The 16,964-nt window shown below is 45.2% G+C and overlaps 1 protein-coding gene across 1 annotated transcript; it reads right to left on the bottom strand.

The window, feature by feature from the left end:
• Positions 1–8,116: 8,116 nt before the first annotated feature.
• Positions 8,117–15,490, bottom strand: LOC123998894 (coagulation factor X-like). Its single transcript, XM_046304117.1, has 9 exons — positions 15,460–15,490; positions 15,148–15,257; positions 12,225–12,440; positions 11,518–11,542; positions 11,220–11,333; positions 10,969–11,103; positions 10,468–10,583; positions 9,984–10,101; positions 8,117–9,779 (listed from the first exon to the last, which is right to left on the bottom strand). Exons 1-9 carry the CDS (start codon positions 15,488–15,490, stop codon positions 9,244–9,246), a joined length of 1,401 nt encoding a protein of 466 aa, XP_046160073.1. The 3' UTR covers positions 8,117–9,243.
• Between the last annotated feature and the right edge of the window lie 1,474 nt (positions 15,491–16,964).

Below are 16,964 nucleotides of genomic sequence, written 5' to 3' on the forward strand. Positions count from 1 at the left end.
CTCCTTAACACAGTGGAAGGACATTACTTCCCCACTCCTCCTTTCCTTAACACAGTGGAAGGACATTACTTCCCCACTCCTCCTTAACACAGTGGAAGGACATGCCATCCCCACTCCTCCATAACACAGTGGAAGGACATGACATCAACACTCCTCTTAAACACATTGGAAGGACATGACATCCCCCCTCCTCCTAAACACAGTGGAAGGACATGACATCCCCCCTCCTCCTAAACACAGTGGAAGGACATGACATCCCCCCTCCTCCTAAACACAGTGGAAGGACATGACATCCCCTCTATAACAGAGTGGAAGGACATGACATCAACACTCCTCCTAAACACAGTGGAAGGACATGACATCCTCACTCCTCCTAAACACAGTGGAAGGACATGACATCCCCCTCCTCCTTAATACAGTGGAAGGACATGACATAACACAGTGGAAGGACATGACATCCCCCCTCCTCCTAAACACAGTGGAAGGACATGACATCCCCTCTATAACAGAGTGGAAGGACATGACATCAACACTCCTCCTAAACACAGTGGAAGGACATGACATCCTCACTCCTCCTAAACACAGTGGAAGGACATGACATCCCCCCTCCTCCTTAATACAGTGGAAGGACATGACATCTCCCCTCCTCCTTAACACAGTGGAAGGACATGACATCTCCCCTCCTCCTTAACACAGTGGAAGGACATGACATCCCCACTTCTCCTTAACACAGTGGAAGGACATGTCATCCCCACTTCTCCTTAACACAGTGGAAGGACATGACATCCCCCCTCCTCCTAAACACAGTGGAAGGACATGACATCCCCCTCCTCCATAACACAGTGGAAGGACATGACATCCTCACTCCTCCTTAACACATTGGAAGGACATGACATCCCCCCTCCTCCTAAACACAGTGGAATGACATGACATCCTCACTCCTCCTAAACACAGTGGAAGGACATGACATCCCCTCTATAACAGAGTGGGTGGACATGACATCCCCACTCCTCCTAAACACAGTGGAATGACATGACATCCTCACTCCTCCTAAACACAGTGGAAGGACATGACATCCCCTCTATAACAGAGTGGGAGGACATGACATCCCCCCTCCTCCTAAACACAGTGGAAGGACATGACATCCCCCTCCTCCTAAACACAGTGGAAGGACATGACATCCCCCCTCCTCCATAACACAGTGGAAGGACATGACATCCCCACTCCTCCTAAACACAGTGGAAGGACATGACATCCCCCTCCTCCTTAACACAGTGGAAGGACATGACATCCCCCCTCCTCCTAAACACAGTGGAAGGACATGACATCCCCCTCCTCCTAAACACAGTGGAAGGACATGACAACCCCACTCCTCCTAAACACAGTGGAATGACATGACATCCCCCTCCTACTTAACACAGTGGAAGGACATGACATCCCCCTCCTCCTTAACACAGTGGAATGACATGACATCCCCCCTCCTCCTTAACACAGTGGAAGGACATGGAAGATGGGCTGTTATGGCACTCTGGCAAGAAGGAAAGGTCAGTTACACACATGAACACATAAATGCATGCACACAAACACACATACAGTATAGCTTTCATTCTATGTTATCGAATATAAAATAATTGTATTGTCCTTTAAGTTCCTCTTCGTAATTCATTTTACAAGCTTGTATATTATACACACATTAGTCTCCTTCACCAGCCATATCTCTCTCTATATATGGTAGCACTTAGCCTGGGGACAAGGTTACACACACACACACACACACACACACACACACACACACACACACACACACACACACACACACACACACACACACACACACACACACACACACACACACACACACACACACACACACACAAACAAACACAAACAAACAAACAAACAAACAAACAAACAAACAAACAAACAAACAGACAAACCAACAAACCAACAGTGCGTCCTGTCCTGGTGTTTTCTCCTTCTCCCTGCCGGTGAAATGTGCCTACTTGCTGATTGAGGTAAGTAATGTAACACAGGCTACAGGGTAAGAACAGGGATTATCCTGACATCAGCTGTCTGTGCAGCTCCAGCCCATTCTACAGGCCTTATTGCCATGGTGACTTAAGCCCTCCGGCTGTCGAGAGGTCATGACCTTTAGACATTTAGGGGAGGCCTGCCCTCTGATGCTAATGGCATACACTAAAGGTCAGCTGAGCGTGACCTCATTATGTGCCAATGTACAGGTAACTACTAAAATAAAGGAAACACTTGAGTAAATGAGGGATACAAAGTATATTGAAATCAGGTGCTTCCACACAGGTGTGGTTCCTGAGTTAGTTCAGGAATGAACATCCCGTCATGCTAATCTTGGCTAACATGGCTAGAATAAGGGATCTCCATAACTTTGAAAGAGGGGTATCTAAGGAGCATAAGGTTTTAAGGTGTGTGTGTGTGTGTGTGTGTGTCTCAGTCACCAGATATAAACCCAATTGAACACCAATGGGAGATTCTGGAGAGATGCCTGAGACAGTGTTTTCCACCACCATCAACAAAAGAACAAATGTTGGAATTTCTCATGGAAGAATGGTGTCGCCTGCCTCCAACAGAGTTCCAGACACTTGTAGAATCTATGTCAAGGTGCAGTGAAGCTGTTCTCATGGAGGCCCAACACCCTATTAAGACACTTTATGTTGGTGTTTCCTTTATGTTGGCAGTTACCTGTAGATCTACACACACACACACACACACACACACACACACACACACACACACACACACACACACACACACACACACACACACACACACACACACACACACACACACACACACACACACACACACACACACACACACACACACACACACACACACACACACACACACACACAACCTTAATCTGTCCCTCTTCAAAAGCAGCCACATGGACCCCATTACATTCTATCTTCCTTCACAGAGCCTTGAAGAAGGTCATCTGTTAACTGCTCAGGTTGCTCTATGGGGCTGAAGGGGTTCTTAACCCATTAACCCTTTGTGGGTTATGGACAGGTTAGCAGAACAAAGGCCAACTCAGGATGTACTGTTAAATGTGATCCAAACAGAGGCCTGGTTAGGGACAGGTAACAACACTGTTTTGATGTATCCTCCTGAGTGATTGGATTGTTAGGTAGGATCAATTATAGACTTGACTTGAATGTGATTAATCATTATATACTGAAGATCTGGGCATGTGTGTGTGTTGTGACTGTGTGACTAACCGATTGATTTATGACTAATGTAAAAGTCTAGTAGGCCTGAATAAACAACACCAATGACTGCTCTGTCTCTCTCGATCTCTCTCTTTCTTTTTCTGTAAAGGAGAAGTAAAATATATTTTATTTATACATTTACTGTTTTCAAACAGCTATTGCATCTGCAGTTTTGAAGTAAAAACTGTCCCCCAACCCAACCTCAGACCCAGGCGGTGGCCCACGGAGGAGCAGGGTTACCTCCACACTGCTGCACAATTACCCAGCCAAGTGAAGTCTGACGTTGTCTGGCATCCTTGGGGCTCAAATGTGAGGTGGGCCTCAGCCTGCACCACCTAGCTCAGTGGAGAGCATCATCTCTGGGCCAAGAATGAGAAATCTAGGGTGGGGGCTGGGTGGTTGGTTAGAGCATGAATGGAGAGAAAGTGAGAGGTGGATATCAGATGGGGATTATGGTATAATCATAGATATGCCATCATAGACTACTGCCCCTCCATTATAGCACATGCACAATTGCGCGTGCGCACACAAATCAAATGTATTTATATAGCCCTTCGTACATCAGCTGATATCTCAAAGTGCTGTACAGAAACCCAGCCTAAAACCCCAAACAGCAAGCAATGCAGGTGTAGAAGCCCGGTGGCTAGGAAAAACTCCCTAGAAAGGCCAAAACCTAAGAAGAAACTTAGAGAGGAACCAGGCTATGTGGTGTGGCCAGTCCTCTTCTGGCTGTGCCGGGTGGAGATTATAACAGAACATGGCCAAGATGTTCAAATGTTCATAAATGACCAGCATGGTCAAATAATAATAATCACAGGCAGAACAGTTGAAACTGGAGCAGCAGCACGGCCAGGTGGACTAGGAACAGCAAGGAGTCATCATGCCAGATAGTCCTGAGGCATGGTCCTAGGGCTCAGGTCCTCTGAAAGAAAGAGAGAAAGAGAGAATTAGAGAGAGCATAATTAAATTCACACAGGACATCGGATAGGACAGGAGAAGTATTCCAGATATAACAAACTGACCCTAGCCCCCAGACACATAAACTACTGCAGCATAAATACTGGAGGCTGAGACAGGAGGGGTCAGGAGACACTGTGGCCCCATCAGATGACACCCCCGGACAGGGCCAAACAGGAAGGATATAACCCCACCCACTTTGCCAAAGCACAGCCCCCACACCACTAGAGGGATATCTTCAACCACCAACTTACCATCCTGAGACAAGGCCGAGTATAGCCCACAAAGATCTCTGCCACGGCACAACCCAAGGGGGGGCGCCAACCCAGACAGGAAGATGACATCAGTGACTCAACCCACTCAAGTGACGCACCCCTCCTAGGGACGGTATGAAAGAGCCCTAGTAAGCCAGTGACTCAGCCCCTGAAATAGGGTTAGAGGCAGAGAATCTCAGTGGAAAGAGGGGAACCGGCCAGGCAGAGACAGCAAGGGTGGTTCGTTGCACCAGAGCCTTTCCGTTCACCTTCACACTCCTGGGCAAGACTACACTGAATCTTAAAACCCACTGAAGAGATGAGTCTTCATTAAAGACTTAAAGGTTGAGACCGAGTTTGCGTCTTTCACATGGGTAGGCAGACCATTCCATAAAAATGGAGCTCTATAGGAGAAAGCCCTGCCTCCAGCTGTTTGCTTAGAAATTCTAGGGACAATTAGGAGGCCTGCGTCTTGTGACCGTAGCGTACGTGTAGGTATGTACGGCAGGACCAAATCAGAGATATAGGTAGGAGCAAGCCCATGTAATCCTTTGTAGGTTAGCAGTAAAACCTTGAAATCAGCCCTTGCCTTGACAGGAAGCCAGTGTAGAGAGGCTAGCACTGGAGTAATATGATCAAATTATTTTGTTCTAGTTAGGATTCTAGCAGCCGTATTTAGCACTAACTGAAGTTCATTCAGTGCTTTATCCGGGTAGCCGGAAAGTAGAGCATTGCAGTAGTCTAACCTAGATGTGACAAAAGCATGGATTAATTTTTCTGCATCATTTTTGGACAGAAAGTTTCTGATTTATGCAATGTTACGTAGATGGGAAAAAGCTGTCCTTGACACAGTCTTGATATGTTCTTCAAAAGAGAGATCAGGGTCCAGAGTAATGCCGAGGTCCTTCACAGTTTTATTTGAGACGACTGTGCAACCTTTAAGATTAATTGTCAGATTCAACAGAAGATCTCTTTGTTTCTTGGTACCTAGAACAAGCATCTCTGTTTTGTCTGAAAGTTTGCTGCCATCCACTTCCTTATGTCTGAAACACAGGCTTCTAGCGAGGGCAATTTTGGGGCTTTACCATGTTTCATTGAAATGTACAGCTGTGTATCATCCGCATAGCAGTGAAAGTTAACATTATGTTTTCGAATGACATCCCCAAGAGGTAAAATATATAGTGAAAACAATAGTGGTCCTAAAACGGAACCTTGAGGAACACCGACATTTAAAGTTGATATGTCAGAGGACAAACCGTTCACAGAGACAAACTGATATCTTTCCGACAGATAAGATCTAAACCAGGCCAGAACTTGTCCGTGTAGACCAATTTGGGTTTCCAATCTCTCCAAAAGAATGTGGTGATCGATGGTATCAAAACTAGCACTAAGGTCTAGGAGCACAAGGACAGATGCAGAGCCTCGGTCTGATGCCATTAAAAGGTCATTTACCACCTTCACAAGTGCAGTCTCAGTGCTATGATGGGGTCTAAAATCAGACTGAAGCATTTCGTATACATTGTTTGTCTTCAGGAAGGCAGTGAGTTGCTGCGCAACAGCTTTTTCTAAGATTTTTGAGAGGAATGTTAGAGGAATATTTTCTGGGTCAAGGTTTGGCTTTTTCAAGAGAGGCTTTATTACTTCCACTTTTAGTGAGTTTGGTACACACACACACCACACACACACACACACACTTTCCCTCTTCGACATAGGACCTCATATACAGGCTCAGACATATTGCAGACAGATAATCCTTACAAAGACAGGGTCATTTGATGTTACCCCGAGCCCCCCAACACACACACACACACACACACACACACACACACACACACACACACACACACACACACACACACACACACACACACACACACACACACACACACACACACACACACACACACACACACACACACACACACATATCCTCAGCTGGAGACATGGTGGATTTGAGGTCACAGCATGTGGCTAGTATAGGGGGTTATGGGGTAGCTAGTGGATTACAGTTTTGTAGAGCAGCAGTCCGATTTATAGTTAAGTACACCGACAGGACAGACCACCAACCTACACATTACCCCTAAACTCTCTCTCTCTCTGAAGATGAGTACAGCTATGTAGATACTGGCTTTGTCCTGAAATGACACCCTATTCCTTTTACAGTGCACTACTTTTACAGACCCTGGTCAAATATAGTGCACTACCTAGGGAATAGGGTGCCATTTGGGGCGTAATCACTGTTAACTAGATTCCCCAGCTGTCTCTATCACATTGCAATGTTTTTTTCTGTCAGCTCAAAGTGAGAGCACTTTATATTAAGGGCCATAATCCCACTTCTCTCTGTCACATCAATAACAGACTCTCTCATGTTCCTCCATTCTCACCTTTTCATCAAACCCAGTGAGTCTCATTCCCTAAACCGCTCTCTCTCTCTCTCCACCTCCTTTTTCATTCTCTACATTAGAGTTGCCATATTGGGGGGAATTTTTTCCATCTTACAAATAGACTACTTCGGCTGTGTTTACAGCCCAATTCTGATATTTTTTACACTAATTGGTCTTTTGACCAATCACATCAGATTTCTTTCACATCAGATCTTCTCAGAGCTAATATGATTGTTCAAAAGACCAATTAGTGAAAAAAATATCATAATTGGGCTGCCTGTGTGAATGCTGCCTTATAGTAGATTTGGTGGGAATTTTGCTCAGTTTCTGTGTGAAAGTGTCAATTAAATGTGACAACACTGCTGTGTATCCAACTGAAGTGTCTGCGTTGTTTTCGACACATTGCCCATTTCCCAGCAGGGCTGGGCAGTACTGGTGTGCTTGTCTCAGGACAGCGGTGTGAAAGGATGTGGCAGGGCCAGTACACGGGGCCAGGCACAGGAAGGAAGGAGCTCCACTCAAATTCATCTCTATTGGACAGAGGCTAAAGGAGCTGGGGGCATATTTTGGAGCCAGGAGACATCTCCTAGGAGAATGCCATGGCAACCAGGGCCCCAAAGCGGCGAGGGCCCCCAGGCTTTGGCAGTGTGTTCCGACTCCCTTTTCAAGTGTCAGGAAAGGTTCTGTTATTGGCCATTTGGCGTCTCTCCTTTCTTTTCTTTGTCTTTCTTCCCTTGCCCCGCCTCTCTTTCTTGGGTTACAGAGGAGGCTGGGAGCTGTCCCGGACCAGGCCGAGGTCGCCACGGAGGCTGTGAGAAGATGGAGAGTAGTGTCTTTGAAATGGATTGTGGGAAAATGTTGCCAAACAACGCTAGGGGGAATGTGGCTGTGATGTCAGCTTGATATTAGACACAATAGTGAAATGATGCAGCGTCTGTAGCAGTGGGAGTAGAAGTGATCATTCTAGACTCAAATGCCAGCTATTACAGATAAGATCACCAAATCTGTCTGTGAGACTCCTGCTTCTTGCTAGATTGCTCTCGGCATGCTAGTGGAAGTCCTTTACAACACCAGGAAAAGCAGGGGGGCTTCTGATCCATATAAGAGCTTTGAGAAGGTGCTGGAGATCAACGTAGGCTACAGTTGACGGCATTGCAAAGTTATAGACGGCTTCACTCGTCGTCATTGTGACACATTTACTTTGACAGAGATGTTCCTTAATGCGCTGCAGAACATTGACCCATATTCCTCAGTAATTCATTAAACTGACACCAGATCAGAGGTGAACTTTTATTAATACATTCTTAGTAAAGTGATTAACATTAAAAGGTATACAGTGCAATTACCAACCCTTCTCTCCAAGAAAAGAACATCAGTTAAGAGTAAGACAAGAGCAACAGAACACGCATGCTGCATTATTTAATGTTCCCCTAGTCTATCTGCAGTCAGCCAGGTACTATATTTGGTAGGACATGATACAATAGTATTTTAATGAAAAGACCACCACCTTGTGGGATAAACAGAGAACTACACAAATGTGGGTTGTGTTCATTAGGGCAGTGGTTCCCAACCTTTTTCGCTAACTGTACCATCAACAGAATTTTGCTTTGCCTAGAGAACCCCTGAAATACCCCCGCACGTACATTTTACCAGTAAGCTTATGGTCTCATGAGTCTTCTCAAGTACCCCCAACTCATATACTATACGATAGGTGGAAATCAACTTATAGGCCTAATTATTATTTTGAAAAATTAAAAGACAACAAATAATTTAAGCAAAAGACATCAGCCATACGGACAACCAGACCCTTCCAATGAAAAAGGACCTAAGATAAGAGTACGGTATGTTACACAAACAGAATGCATCTCAATTTCCCCCATTTTCTCTGGCCCTCTCTTTACGTTGTGTTTTCCCTCCTTCATCATGCTCCCTGTTCAGCTTTCTTCCCTCCCTCCTCTTCTCCTCCCACATGACCCCTATCCCTTTCCACCTCTATCCAATATTACAATATCCTTCATTTATTTATTTCCTTGACAATGTCACCTCCGTTCTCCCCGTCTTGTCTTCCCTAATTCCTATCCATTTAAGCCTTTGTCCAATACCATCAACCCTCACAATTATTCTCCTAACCCCCTCAACCTCTCCCTCTCTTCCCTGTACCCTCCCTCCCCCTGATCACTACCCCTGAATCCCAAACCTCTAGTCCCTAGCCACAAAGCACTTATATAGATCTGAGATGATTGGACCGGTATAAGCAATATGGTGGTAGCTCCATCTGGCCTTCTGATAGGCCAGACAGGAATTGGCGCCATATAGCTTAAAGGACATCTTTTCAATCCTCTCAGATCTACCCTACTGCATAGGGGGTGGGGACTAGTGGTTGATTTGGGATTCAGAGCCCTCTTAGCGTGAGTCCATGAGGGGCTGCAGCCAGAGCAGGAAACGGGACACCTTCTGGTAGATGTAACCCTGACTACAGTCTGCCCCTGCTGGTCTGGAGACTACCCCGGTCAGATAGAACACCTCCCTGTGGAGAGATAGGATGGGACTCCCCGGCCCCAGGATGCAGTCACCCTTGGGTCTCACCGTCGTACAGCCCATCTTGTTGGTGACCAACCCCGGGTGCCTCTCCACACACTGGGGCAAACGCTCATATGCCAGGTGGTTGAGAGTGAGCGGGCCTTGGACCTCCGTGGCGTCCACGGGGTCCTTCCAGCCAGTGACCACAGCCGGATACTCGCCAGTCATCAGGACGACCTCTGCAAAGTCACGTTCGGGCAGGCAGGCAGCGACCACATGCTTCTTATAGACGATGCGCTCGCGGAGCTCGAGGACGGCCAGGTCGTTGTCAGGGCGACCGGGTACGTAGCGGGGGTGGACGTGGACGACTTGGACATAGAGCGTCTGTTCGCCATCTTCAGATGCGGTTAGGCGTTTGCCTGGGAGGGGAGGGACGAAGTACTCAAAATCAATGAAGGAACACATAGTGTAAAGCAAATCAAAAACATACCCTCGCACACACACGCAGGAATGAATGCACACACACACGCACACACACACACACACACACACACACACCACTTCCACCACCAGTGGAGCCTGAGCCTGTAGACTGGACATGATGCCCCATGATGAGCACTCACCGACAGCCACCTGGAAGTTGACGTATTTCTGGGCACACTGGGCTGTAGTTAGAACCAGGTTCTCCTTCAGAATGACACCACTACAGAACCCTACAGACTCTGTACTCTTCAGAATGGCCTGCACAACGACAACACAACAGTTACAATATACAGCAGAGATGACACCGCAAAATACATTATCACAACTATGGGAATACTGGGTTAATGTGCTGCAGCTTTGATAGTGAGGGGTTGACTTCATGAGAAAAATTCATCTGAGAGCATAGTAGTGCCTGTCAGTGGACAGTGTGTACCTAGTTTGAATTGTGTGTGTGTGTGTGTGTGTGTGTGTGTGTGTGTGTGTGTGTGTGTGTGTGTGTGTGTGTGTGTGTGTGTGTGTGTGTGTGTGTGTGTGTGTGTGTGTGTGTGTGTGTGTGTGTGTGTGTGTGTGTGTGTGTGTGTGTGTGTGTGTGTGTGTACCTCGTAGTGGTGTGTGTTTTCCTACCTGCCAGGGACACTCTCCAGAGTTGCAGGCTAGTCCCTCAAAGTTGCTGGCGATGTTGGTTGACTGTCTCTTTGTCCACTGGCTGAGGCTGTTCACCTTCCCACAGGGGAATGTCACTGAGAGAGGGATGGAGGGAGAATTACTGAGTATAGTTTAATATAATACAGTTTAGTATCTAGTATAGCATAGCATTAGCCTCGTATGAACCATCCTGATCTCGCAAGCTTACATTCTGTTTCACTATCCGCTAGCGAGATCAGGATGTTGTGTATGAGGCTAGAGTATCATAGTACAGTACAGAATCACTTAACATACTGTAGCTCAGTTGGTAGAGCATGGCGCTTGTAACGCCAGGGTAGTGGGTTCGATCCCCGGGACCACCCATATGTAGAATGTATGCACACATGACTGTAAGTCGCTTTGGATAAAAGCGTCTGCTAAATGGCATATATTATTAATTATTTTTTATATATCATAGTATAGTAGTATATGGTGACTGACCTGCAGGCATACACTTCACCCTCTCCTTCTCCTCTAGTTTCCAGCCACGGGCACAGGAACACTCATAGGACTGGTATCCTGGCTTACAGAACTGACTGCAGCCCTTGGTCTTGTCCAACATACACACTGTCTGATCTACATTCACACACAGAGAGAAAGACAGAGAAAGGTGGAGAGGCTTCTTCACTGTTGACGTTTTTTACAACATAAGTTCCCCACCAACTCGGTGTTGGGTCCTTCACGTCTCTCACCTGTCTCACAGTGGACTCCAAAGAAGCCTGACTTGCAAACACAGTCGTATCCCCCCACGCTGTCTGAGCACATGGCTCCATTCTTACACGGCTTCTCTGCACACTGGTCCCCGTCTGTACACACACAGGGTTAACAACACAGTCAAATGGTACATTCAGTAATACAAGTCACATGTTCTGGGGTGAAGCTATTTTAACTGTCACACCAAATCACATGGATTTCAACTGAGTGGTAACCCAAGATACTAAGTACTCTGATATGTTCCAAGAGAACGTCAGTCAAAATCATTACACTTACCTATGTAGACGGACCAGAAGATATCCTGAAAGATCAAAACAAAGTCCACTGTCAGTTTGATTCACAATGTCTACAGAATCATCCACTGTCAGTTTGATTCACAATGTCTACAGAATCATCAGAAGTCCACTGTCAGTTTGATTCACAATGTCTACAGAATCATCAGAAGTCCACTGTCAGTTTGATTCACAATGTCTACAGAATCATCAGAAGTCCACTGTCAGTTTGATTCACAATGTCTACAGAATCATCAGAAGTCCACTGTCAGTTTGATTCACAATGTCTACAGAATCATCAGAAGTCAGAAGTCCACTGTCAGTTTGATTCACAATGTCTACAGAATCATCAGAAGTCCACTGTCAGTTTGATTCACAATGTCTACAGAATCATCAGAAGTCCACTGTCAGTTTGATACAGAATCACAGTCCACTGTCAGTTTGATTCACAATGTCTACAGAATCATCAGAAGTCCACTGTCAGTTTGATTCAAAATGTCTACAGAATCATCAGAAGCAAGAAGATAGATTTTAAAAAGGAGATGAGTGGAGAGAAGCAAGGAAAGGAGGAAGGTTTGGAGGTTGTTAAAGAGGGCGTCTGAGGTGAGAAAAGGAAGGATGAGCTGAAGGAGGTGAGGAAAGAAGGGAATCTAATTTAGGGAGGTGTGAGGAAATAAATCTGTTCAGTGGGAAGAGGGAGCATTGGCCCACCGTGCGGTAGGAGTCCTGGAAGATCTCCCTGGCCTCCTCGTAGTTGCAGACCTCCTCCAGACACTCCCTCTCCAGGTTGGCAGGGAGCAGGCTCTCCTCGTTGCCCACGTTGGCCCTCTTCTGGCGGGATAAGGTGATCACTTCACTGGCCTCCTGCTTGTCCAGGAACACTGGAGGAGGGGGGGATTTTTTTAGTTGTTGTACATAATTTTGATACTCTTTCACAAAAATATATACTTTTTATCTCAATGGATTGTCTATTTTTCATATAACCTGATTCCACTTAAATAGTTAGGTCACATATTTGAAAATAGTTTAGGGGATAAACAGGCCCCTTCCCTGTCCTGGTGTCCCTAGTGGATAAACACCCCTTCCCTGTCCTGGTGTCCTGTCTTCTGGATAAACCAGTCCCTTCCCTGTCCTGGTGTGTAGAGTACAAAAGTAACATTCTTTGTTACTAATTAACTAAGGCCTAAACCCTGGCCAGTGGATAAAGCACAGAACTACACCAATAGACCTAAACAGGTCCCTTCTTCACACAGTACCTTGATAAACAGGCCCCTTCCCTGTCCTGGTGTCCTGTCTAGTGGATAAACAGGCCCCTTCCCTGTCCAAAAAAGGTCTTGGTGTCCTGTCTAGTGGATAAAAGGCCCCTTCCCTGATTCCTAAGAATGTAGCCTAATGCCTCCATGGATAAAAGGCCCCTTCCCTATCTTTGTCTAATGGTCATCCTGTCCCCCTTCCCATGTCCTGTCTAGTGGATAAACAGGCCCCTTCCCTGTCCTGGTGTCCTGTCTAGTGGATAAACAGGCCCCTTCCCTGTCCTGGTGTCCTGTCTAGTGGATAAACCAGTCCCTTCCCTGTCCTGGTGTCCTGTCTAGTGGATAAACCAGTCCCTTCCCTGTCCTGGTGTCCTGTCTTCTGGATAAACAGGTCCCTTCCCTGTCCTGGTGTCCTGTCTAGTGGATAAACAGGCCCCTTCTTCTGGATAAACCACCTGTCCTGGTGTCCTGTCTAGTGGATAAACAGGCCCCTTCCCTGTCCTGGTGTCCTGTCTAGTGGATAAACAGGCCCCTTCCCTGTCCTGGTGTCCTGTCTAGTGGATAAACAGGTCCCTTCCCTGTCCTGGTGTCCTGTCTAGTGGATAAACAGGCCCCTTACCTGTCCTGGTGTCCTGTCTGGATAAACAGGGTTTTTGTGTCTGTCTAGTGGATAAACAGGCCCCTTCCCTGTCCTGGTGTCCTATCAGTGGATAAAAGTCAGTGGATAAACAGGTCCCTTCCCTGTCCTGGTGTCCTGTCTAGTGGATAAACAGGCCCCTGGTGTCCTGTCTAGTGGATAAACAGGCCCCTTCCCTGTCCTGGTGTCTGTCTGAGTCCCTTCCCTGTTGGTGTCTGTCTAAAAGTCCCTTCCCTGTCCTGGTGTCCTGTCAGATCAGTCCCTCCCAGTCCTGGTGAGTTCAAAGTCCCTTCCCTGTCCTGGTGTCCTCTAGTGGATAAAACAACAGGGACCTGGTGTCCTTCAGAGATAAACCAGTCCCTTCCCTGTCCTGGTGTCCTGTCTAGTGGATAAACCAGTCCCTTCCCTGTCCTGGAGTCCTGTCTTCTGGATAAACAGGTCCCTTCCCTGTCCTGGTGTCCTGTCTTCTGGATAAACCAGTCCTGGTGTCCTTCAGTGGATAAACAGGCCCCTTACCTGTCCTGGTGTCCTGTCTAGTGGATAAACAGGCCCCTTCCCTGTCCTACAAAACAAGAGGATAAACACTAAGGCCCCTTCCCTGTCCTGGTGTCCTGTCTGTGGATAAAAGCTTTTGGATGTTGGTGATCATCATGTAAAATCTTAAACTTCAGTCTTGAGCCCCTAAATAATACATTTTCATTACTGGCTGGATATAAAAATAACCTCCAAAATCCTCTGTGCCCTTTTGTTGGGGAGGAAGCTTTTAATGTTTGGGCCAGAACCCGAAAGGTCGCTGGTTTGAATCCCCGAGCCAACTAGGTGATAAATCTGTTGAAGTGCCCTAGAGCAAGGTAAATAAAATCTGTAATTACTCCTGTGTTTGCATTTAATAGAGTTAAGACATCAGATGATCCCATTAGAACAGTGACAATGCATTTTCTAAAGAACCCCGGACTTGGTTCTGGCTGTTTGTCTGTCTAATCGTCAGATCACCTCAGCAGAGTTCAAAGATTAAAAACAACAAGGACCAGAGTTTTATTGACATAGACATCATCCATTTGACAATCATAACCTTCTGTCAGGATGAGCTTAAAGTGCAGGATCAGAGTAACCTACAAAACAAGAGGATGAAGACTAATTGTTGTTAAAAGCTTTTGGATCTTGGGATCATCATTAAAACTTAAACTTCAGTCTTGCAGCTTCCTCTCTCTATATATAAAAACTCAAAATCAACAACCTGTTTGTTTAAAGAGTTAAGACATAGATTCATTGGTATTAAGCCTTAGTCAAATAGTTAGTTTAATAGATCCATTTCCAATGTAACAGAACAAAACAAACTAGATTCATTGGTATTAAGCCTAGTCAAATAGTTAGTTTAATAGATTGGCTGTAACAGAACAAAACAAACAAAACAGGCCTGTGTGTTATTATTTAGTCCGACATGGATATGAACTGGCTTCATGTTGTGAATGATGCTGCTGTCGTCTATAAAACAACGTATGACACGACCAGCCTAATTTGACGTGATGCTGTAAAAGCTTGGGCTACCACAAACTGCTAAAAACATACGAATGTATGGATCTTAAACGATACTTGAAAATATAGAGGCCTATCATGCATCCACGCTATATTATGCTACCTAAATCGCAACGCGTATCCCATTATTGGAGAGATGGACCGCTATTCAGGGCGCGGCAAAACCCATGATGATTAGAACGGTAAAAAAATGAACGGTATAACCTACCGCGTCGGACTTCAGCCGGGGCTTGGGCGGAATGAGAAGGATGACAGAAGCCTGTTCGGTTGGTTCTCTCTCTGGTCCCGACACGCAGTTCACCGTGTGGATCCTCGGCTCTGAGATCGCAATAGAGGTTGACAGCATCACACTCCAATGTTGCTTTTTCAGGCCACTACGACGTGTGTAATCAACCACGTGAGGGCGGTCTTGGATACTTTATTCAAAGCCATTAATACAAATACTGTATGTAGGCTACTATACTGTATTGGTCCGTTCTACTGTAACCCGATCATGGATTGTTGATGCTACTGTATGTACTGGCCATTGAGAGGTTTGACGCAGCCGCCATATTGGTACTCCTGAGAAGGAGCAGTTCTCCAATGCTTCAAGGACAAAATTACATGCATTAGTATTTTTTTTCTAGTTGGGACAGTAACATTAGTACTCTCTAAAAAATTACTTGATTTGTATGTTTAGTTCACATAATATAATGTAAAAGCATGCATTAAGGTGTCTGTAGTAGAATATACATGGCAAAAATGAAAATAAATGTTAATAAATGCATTTCTATAGCTTCCAAAATCTTTTTGTTTTACACTGGAGAAATACTAATTTTACACTGGAGGAGAAATACTAAAATGGCTTCGTAGTGGCTTCAAAACAGCGCCCCTGTCAGTCATCCAGTGTTTATACACATTGTTAATATTATCCTATGGTTCTATGTAGGCCTCTTCACTGTTGAAGTTGAGACTGGTGTTTTGCGGGTACTATTTAATGAAGCTGCCAGTTGAGGACTTGTGAGGCGTCTGTTTCTCAAACTAGACACACTAATGTACTTGTCCTCTTGCTCACTTGTGCAGCATACAGCATTGTACGAGATCTTCAGTTTCTTGACAATTTCTCGCATGGAATAGCCTTCATGTCTCAGAACAAGAATAGACTGATGAGTTTCAGAAGAAAATGCTTTGTTTCTGGCCATTTTGAGCATGTAATTGAACCCACAAATGCTGATGCTCCAGATACTAAACTAGTCTAAAGAAGGCCAGTTTAATTGCTTCTTTAATCAGCACAAAATTATAAACTTGGATTAGCTAACACAATGTGCCATTGGAACACAGGAGTGATGGTTGCTGATAATGGGCCTCTGTACCCCTATGTAGATATTCCATTAAAAAATCTGCCGTTTCCAGCTACAATAGTCATTTACAACATTAACAATGTCTACACTGAATTTCTGATCAATTTGTTGTTATTTTAATGGACAAAAAAACTGATTACATGTTGGGGAGTAACTGATTACATGTTGGGGAGTAACTGATTACATGTTGGGGAGTAACTGATTACATGTTGGGGAGTAACTGATTACATGTTGGGGAGTAACTGATTACATGTTGGGGAGTAACTGATTACATGTTGGGGAATAACTGATTATATGTTGGGGAGTAACCGATTACATGTTAATAATAACTGATTACATGTTGGGGAATAACTGATTACATGTTGAGGAATAACTGATTACATGTTGGGGAGTAACTGATTACATGTTGGGAATAACTGATTACATGTTGGGGAGTAACTGATTACATGTTGGGGAGTAACTGATTACATGTTGGGGAATAACTGATTACATGTTGGGGAGTAACTGATTACATGTTGGGGAATAACTGATTACATGTTGGGGAGTAACTGATTACATGTTGGGGAGTAACTGATTACATGTTGGGGAGTAACTGATTACATGTTGGGGAATAACTGATTACATGTTGGGGAGTAACTGATTACATGTTAATAATAACTGATTACATGTTGGGGAATAACTGATT

The sequence above is a fragment of the Oncorhynchus gorbuscha genome, linkage group LG16, assembly GCF_021184085.1.
Source record: "Oncorhynchus gorbuscha isolate QuinsamMale2020 ecotype Even-year linkage group LG16, OgorEven_v1.0, whole genome shotgun sequence".
NCBI classification, from domain to species: Eukaryota; Metazoa; Chordata; class Actinopteri; order Salmoniformes; family Salmonidae; genus Oncorhynchus; species Oncorhynchus gorbuscha.